This window comes from Zonotrichia albicollis, chromosome 7 (genome assembly GCF_047830755.1).
Source record: "Zonotrichia albicollis isolate bZonAlb1 chromosome 7, bZonAlb1.hap1, whole genome shotgun sequence".
In the NCBI taxonomy this organism is placed as follows: Eukaryota; Metazoa; Chordata; class Aves; order Passeriformes; family Passerellidae; genus Zonotrichia; species Zonotrichia albicollis.
The window spans coordinates 38,404,651-38,411,816 of NC_133825.1; the positions used below are offsets into that span (position 1 = coordinate 38,404,651).

Below are 7,166 nucleotides of genomic sequence, written 5' to 3' on the forward strand. Positions count from 1 at the left end.
CTGTTTGCCTCTTTGTCTCTCTGGCTCCGAGCATGCGAACGCGTGTCTTACGGTGAATGCACCTGACCCTTTTCCCATGCCTGTGCATCCATCTGTCCCTTTGTGTGCGTGTGACCTCGTCCATACGCCTGCGTATGTTTGCATGCTCCTTCTGCGTCCGTGTGACCGTGTGACCCCACACACGTCTCTCCCCGCATCCATCCATCCGTCCGTCTATCCGTCCGTCCCGCCCCGTGCCCCGCCCGCTGCCACAGCCCTTCAGCACCGCGGCGCACGGACAGCTCCTGTCGCCTCCTGCCGCGGCGGCACCGCGCACCGGGCACCGCGTACCGCACTGCACCGCGTACCGCGCACCGCGTACCGAACCGCACCGCACGGGGCACGGCACGGCACCGCACCGGGCCCCCTCCCCGCCGGAGCGCTCCGCCCCGCGCCCCCTCCGCGCCGCGCTCCGCCCCGCCGTACATAAGCTCCGGCACCGCCGCCGGTGCCCCTCCGCCGCCATGAGCTACAGCGCGGAGCCGGCGGCGCTGGCCGCTTCTTATCGCCACCTCTTCGCGGGGTCCCCGCGGAGCACGGAGATGCTGGCGGGCCGGTGGGCGCGCCCGGGCGCGGAGCCGGAGGCGCTCCGGGAGCGCGGCGCGGAGCCGCGGCGGGCGCGGGGCAGCGAGAAGGAGCAGCTGCAGGGCCTCAACGAGCGCTTCTCCGGGTACATTGAGCGGGTGCGGGCGCTGGAGGAGCGGAACCGGGCGCTGGCTGCGGAGCTGGCGGCGCTGCGGCAGCGCTCGGACGAGCCGCGCCGGCTGGGGCAGCTGCTGGGCGGGGAGCTGCGCGCCCTGCGCGCCCGGCTGGAGGAGGCGCACGGGGAGCGGGCGCAGGCGGCGCTGGAGCGGGCGCGCCTGGCCGAGGAGACGCAGCGGCTGCGGGCGCGCTGCGAGGAGGAGGCGCGGAGCCGTGCCGAGGCGGAGCGGGCGCTGCGCTCCCGGCAGCAGGCGGCCGAGGCGGCCTCCCGCGCCAGCGCCGATCTGGAGCGGCGGGCGGAGGCGTTGCAGGAGGAGCTGGCGGCGATGCGCAGCGCCCACGCCGAGCACCTCGCCGAGCTGGGCGCCGCGCTCCCGGCCGCGGCCCCGCCGCCGGCCCCGCGGCCCGACCTGGCCGCGGCGCTGCGGGAGCTGCGCGCTCAGTACGAGGCGCTGGCGGCCCGCAACCTGCAGGCGGCCGAGGACTGGTACCGCGCCCGCTGCGCCCGCCTGCACGAACGGGCGGCCCGCAGCCAGGAGGCCGTGCGCGCTAGCCGCCGGGAGGCCGGCGAGTGCCGCCGCCAGCTCCAGGCGCGCCTGGTGGAGATGGAGAGCCTGCGCGGCGCTCACCAGTCCCTGGAGAGGCAGCTGCAGGAGCTGGAGGAGCGGCACAACGCCGAGGCCGCCGGCCTGCAGGTGAGCCGGGCGGCGCCGGGAACCGTCACTGTGCCCTCCCCTGGCACCGGGCAGCTCCGGGCACTGGGCGGCACCGAGCATCCTCCTCCCGCGCCATCCGCACCAGTCGGCTCCTCCATCCCTGCTGCCACCCCCTGTGATGTGTAGCACCGGGAATCTCATCCCACGCCAACACCCGGCGCGGTGCTGCACCGGTACCCGCGTCCACTCTCCCTCCCCTGGTGCTGTGCAGCGCTGAGCATCGCTGCAGCCTGAGAAGTGCTGCAGCGCAGCTCTGTCCCCTGCAGCAGCCCCTCCCGCAGTTCTGTGCAGCGCTGGAACCACCCCGTGCCATGCGGTGCCCCCCTGCCCCACATCGCTCAGCACCATCGCCCGCACTGTCCCGATCGGTGCTGCACCACACAAACACCCTCGGCACGGAACGGCCCCCATCCCTCTTGCCTTGTGCAGCACCACCCATGCAGGCGGTGCCCCTGCAGCGCTGCGCAGCGCCAGGCATCCCTGCCGCCTTCCCACCACCCAGCATTGTGCCTCTCTGCCCTGCACACAGATCCTGCCCCACCACGGCATTGCCTGCTGCCTTCACCCTTTATCCAGAGGCAAAACCCCAAAGGGCAGATTCTGGGGAAGCAGGCCAGCACACTCCTTCCAATGCTCCCTTCCCGCAGGGGACATCCCACATGCCGTAGCGCTGTTTGGGACATCGATCCGTTCCTGTCCCTTAAGGATCAGGTCCAAAATTGCCTACACATCATTGTGGGCAATTCCTCGAAGCTGTCTGCCCAGGCTTGGCCCTTTGCCCTGTGGCCTCACTCTTGGCACCTGGACTGCAGAAATTGGAGCTCTGCAAAGGTTAAGTCTGGCCTTGCAGACACATCCCAGCATTTTTTATGTCTGTGGAAAGACTCATGAGAGGCAGACGCTAAGTGCTCCATAGCTCTTATTCCATTACTGCAGTATTGCCACATTTTCTTGCTACAGGGAAATGTTCATGATTTATAATAAAACGAATTATGAGATTGTTCTATTATATGGCTGTTAAATGATCTGTGGTTTCTAAATCAAGCCATTTCCTTCTAAATACTGAAACAACTGCTTTAATCATACATGGAGGACTCAAGTAATGCCTTGTCATTTCCAAGGCCAAATTTTGCCAGGCGCTCTAGGATTCGTGACTTAGTTCTAAACTGCTTGCAAGCTTCCTGAATAGTTGAGGTGGTCTTCAACAATTTTTGTGGAAATAGGCAATATAAAATATTATTCATAGTGAAAACATTATACACAGTAATCTTCTTAAATAATTTTGATGTCATGTGAAAGAGGGATCCTGGGAGCAGCCTATCAATTGGGGGGAAAAAATTAAGCAACTGGATTAAATAGCACCATAATTGAAATTGTTTTAGTGACAGCATAGCAGTGCTTTTCCATATGACCCTCAGGATCTACTTTATGTGTAGCAATACTTAAAATTCCATTGAGCAATGTGTGTGTGTATCAAATAAGTAATTTCCTTGGCTGCAAACAGTGGAAAAGGTTGGAAGTGTGTCTTAAAAGAGAATATTTCTATTGTCTGAGCTTTTGAAATGATCCTGCTAAAGGAGATGTCTTTATAATTGTGGGCTGCCCAGTTAAATCTGAGCCAACATGCAAGAGCTTTTTGTTAGAGGACAGGTTTGCAGTGGTGTGAGGAGGGATTTTTGTTCTACCAGCTGGCTGAGCTGGGTTGCGGAAGAGAGGTGCAGAACAGGAACAAGGACAATCAGTTTTGAAAGAGTTTTTTGCTAATGTGGACTATAGGCACAGGGAAGAGGGCTGGAGGCACAAAGAGTCCCAGTAGCAAGAGTGGAGCTGTCCAGGGTGGGGATCCGCTCAAGTCATTCCCTCCTGCCCTAGGCACAGCAGCAATCTGTCTGCATCAGAGCAGAGGCTTTAACCTCTACAGCAGCAGCAGCCATGTCCTGCAGCTTCTCAGTCGATGAACTGTCCCAATGAACTCCTCAGAGGCACAGCCTCTTGCAGATATTTTGCTGTGGAAAATGGTCAGGGCAGCACAGGTCACAGCAGAGACCACATGGAACCATGGCTCCTAAATCACATCCTGCAAGGCAGGCTGTGCCCAGCTAACCCGACAGTGCCATGCTCTGTGCTGCAGTCAGGATGAGCTGCTGCCCTGAGGGGCTCTGCTCAAACAGGGCCCACTGCAGCAGGGTCAGCACAGCTCCCTGCTCCTTGGGCAGCCCCACCTGCTTTCACTGTCTCTGCACTGTCCACGAGGGAGGCTAGGCAGGAGAGGAAGCTGGGGATGTGATAGGAATGGGATGGGGACAAGACGAGGATGATGTGGCAGGACAAAGATTGCTTGCTGGAGCAGAGGATCTGGAAGCAATTGCCAAGTCCTGGCTCTGGGAGGGGATGCAGGAGAGTGGAGGTTGGCGGTGGCCATTGCAGGGCTCTGTAGGCAGGGCTACATCGTGGCTTAAGTGCAAACTGCTGACTCATTCCTGTTCCAAATCACGCTCCTCTGGTGGCACAGTGGGGCAGCTGGCAGCAGGAAACCTGATTGGGAAGAGCCTTATGGGAGCAGGTTTCACTGCTTTCAAGCTGCTATTTAGATACCTAGATGCATGCAGGAAAAATACAGACTGCTTGTTTTCTGAGAAAAAATAGAATAAAACATTAGTCTCCTTTGTTAGCAGGAATTCTAGCCTTTGAGTCCTCCACATCACAGGTAGAACTGGTTAGGGACAAAAGGCAGGGCAAAGCTGACAGGAAGGATGCTAGAAGGACACTTGTCCAGATGAGCTCTTGCAGGGCAGACCCTTGTCTCTGTAATCTCCCCTGCATTCAGAATCCCCCACTTTGAGGCTCTGAGGCATTTTCTCAGGAAGGTGACAGACTTCCCTGCCTGGAGGGGACCCCTGGCAGCAGCACCCTCTCCTTCCACCTCCTGGAAGCATGTCCCAACCCTTCTTAAGCCCTGCAGATGCAGACTGCAGCCTTTGTTCTCTGCTGCTGCAGTGCAGTGTGCTTTCACTTGTCTTGTTGAGGCACTGCCTCTACTTTAAAGAAGTTTAAGCCCAAAACTTCCCTCTGTAGCAGCCTGCCTTGTCCCCCACAGGACTGGGGGTCCCACCACCATGCACTATTTGCTCATTTTACAGACCTCACTGCAGATAGGAACTACATGAATCCATCAATGGCTAAAGCCTCCCCCATTGCACACACTCACAAGCGAGGCCTGGTGCTCTGCCTGCTTCTTCATCCCTGCTAGCATGACATTTCATGGTCCCAAGCCCCTGGTGGGATGTGCTGTCATGGATCAACTGCCCATTGCAACTTCCCTGTCCCTACAATGGGAAAGCAGAGTGGGACTGAGGGAGAAGTCCCTGTTCCAAAACACAGGGCTGAGCACCCTTGCCTTTGCAGGATACCATTGGACAGCTGGAAGATGACCTGAGAAACACCAAAAATGAGATGGCTCGGCACCTGAGGGAGTACCAAGACCTGCTCAATGTCAAGATGGCCCTTGATATCGAGATAGCTGCCTACAGGTAAGGCTGCTCTACTCCTGCTCTACCTGGGCACTTCCCAAGCCCAATCCCCTGACCCTCACTAGGCTGGGGTATTTTCAAGGGCCCAGCAAATACTTGGGTCCACACTCCAGGAGCACCACAAGCATGTTGTTCATCTCCCCACCTGGATCTGCCATACTCCTGCCTGGGGAGCAGCCATGGCTCCGTGTCCTGCCTTGCTCCAGTAGCTGTGAATCACTTCCCTCAGCCATCCCAGAAGCAGTATTTTTAATGGGCATAGTTGGGGTTGGAAACTTGTCTCGCAAAGTTAAATGTAGATGCAAAAGGCTGTGCTTTGGGTATTTATTTTCCTGGTGTTTCTGGAGAGGAAAGAAGGGAGAAAGTTGCTCTCATGTACCCCATATTGCAAGTCTTGCAGAAATGGTTTACCAAAATATGATTTTGAATCAGTTTCATGGTGCAGTGTGACCTGTGGTGATGGCTTGGACTTGCCTGCAGGGCACAACATGCTCTCAAGGTTTGCAGGTGTTTCACATCCCCATACTAACCTCTTCCCTTGTTATGTGCTTGCAGGAAGCTGCTGGAGGGAGAGGAGACCCTCTTCAACATGGGAAGTGGCGGCCTTACATCTCTCAATTCTCTCCCCAGCCCCACTTACTCCTTCCAGCCAAGGAGCTTTAGTTCCTCTACTCTGTCCTTCAAAGAGGAGGAGCAAGGAGAGGTTATTAAAGTGACCTCTAAAATATCATCCAGCAGGGCTGAGGTGATTGAGGGGATCATAACCTCTGTCAAGAAGAGAGGGAGGTTAAACCTGCATGGAGGAATCCTTGCCAATGCAAAGATGTAACCATCAGGACCCTGTTCACAAGCATTTGAGGGGGAACAGTCTCCACTCGGCCTTGAAACTGCTCCTCTGGGCACAAAGCTGCACTGGGCTCGCAGGAAGCCTCCCTTAAAAACGCAAACCCAGGGATGGCTTCCTTGCGGGTCCTGCCACTCAGAGGCCGAGCTTGGCACATTGCTCCCTTTTAAATGGGGTGGGGGCACACAGGACAGGTAGCTAGAGATGCATGTTGGTCATTGTGGTGGTGGCACATGGACTCGTTACACGCTCCCTCTCTCCTCCTGCGGCGGGCGAGGGGCAGCCAGCTGCGAAGGCTGCTGCGTCAGCACTCCGGGGAGGGAAGGGAAACAACTCAACATGTTTACTGTAACTAGTTTCATCAATTACCCAAATCCATGTACAGCTAAACTCTTCCCCACTCCTCAAACGGTAGCCATTCACTTTTAACCCTAGAAGCACAGAAATAGCCATACAGGACTGTAACCGCACTTGACATCTGATCTCAGCCACGTATGTTTTGAACTATAAGGAATGTTACTTTTTCTTTGTACTGATAAATCTTGTTTTCTGACAGCACTAGTCAAGCCAGGCACGTGGGGTTTATAAGCAGCAGGCACAGGGCAGGGGACTGCTACACTGGAGGTGAAGGCACCACCTCATTTGGCATCGCTGTCTCCCAAATATGAGGGTCTGAGGGCCCCTTGTTGGGCTGCACAGTGTTCATATGAATACCCTGTGCCTAGATTAGCATCGTGCCCCAGCCAGCACTGGGAAGCTGCAGGACTCCTGAACACCAGCCCGCAAAGCATCCTTATCTCCGCTCTAGCTGTTCCAAGGTGTGCCAAATTTGATATAGGATTTAACAACCATAGGTTTCCTTCAATGCCTTAAATTGCCAGCGATCGCTTTTGCAAGAGCCGGAGCCGCCATGTTGTGTGTCAGTGCCCTGGCAGGGCGGGCAGTCAGCACCAGACCTCGCTGCCCTCACGGTGCTGCCAGAGTAGTTCCTGGAACCAGCAAATTGTTTGCTCGCACTCTTTCCTCTTCTGTTGTAAGGCACAAGTTAAAAATTAAAAAAAGAAATAGTTGTGTGGATCAAACTGAGCTGTTTCGTTGTCTTTGCTGCTGCGTCATCTTGGGAACGCACGTCGGTGTCTGGCCCTCGGCTGGTCCCGTGCCCAGCAGTCCCTCTGGGCCCTGCAAAGAACTTGGGCTTGGGGTGCAGCTGCCAACCCCTCCTGCTGGGGTTGAAGGTCAGGCTGGACCCACTGAGGGCAGTGAGGCCTGTCTGGGGCTCACCCCAGGTGCCTGTCATGGTGGCCCTGCTATGTAGAAGAGTTCATGGCCAGCTGG

General features: G+C 57.0%; 1 protein-coding gene across 1 annotated transcript; it reads left to right on the top strand.

The window, feature by feature from the left end:
• The first annotated feature begins 250 nt into the window (after positions 1–250).
• Positions 251–6,913, top strand: INA (internexin neuronal intermediate filament protein alpha). Its single transcript, XM_005481132.4, has 3 exons — positions 251–1,436; positions 4,863–4,987; positions 5,543–6,913. Exons 1-3 carry the CDS (start codon positions 504–506, stop codon positions 5,814–5,816), a joined length of 1,332 nt encoding a protein of 443 aa, XP_005481189.2. The 5' UTR covers positions 251–503; the 3' UTR covers positions 5,817–6,913.
• Positions 6,914–7,166: the final 253 nt, after the last annotated feature.

Coding starts and splice junctions, on each gene's coding strand:
- INA (XM_005481132.4), top strand. CDS start 504: ATGAGCTACAGCGCGGAGCCGGCGGCGCTGGCCGCTTCTTATCGCCAC. Junction 1,437..4,862: donor CCGAGGCCGCCGGCCTGCAG/GTGAGCCGGGCG, acceptor TTGCCTTTGCAG/GATACCATTGGACAGCTGGA. Junction 4,988..5,542: donor ATCGAGATAGCTGCCTACAG/GTAAGGCTGCTC, acceptor ATGTGCTTGCAG/GAAGCTGCTGGAGGGAGAGG.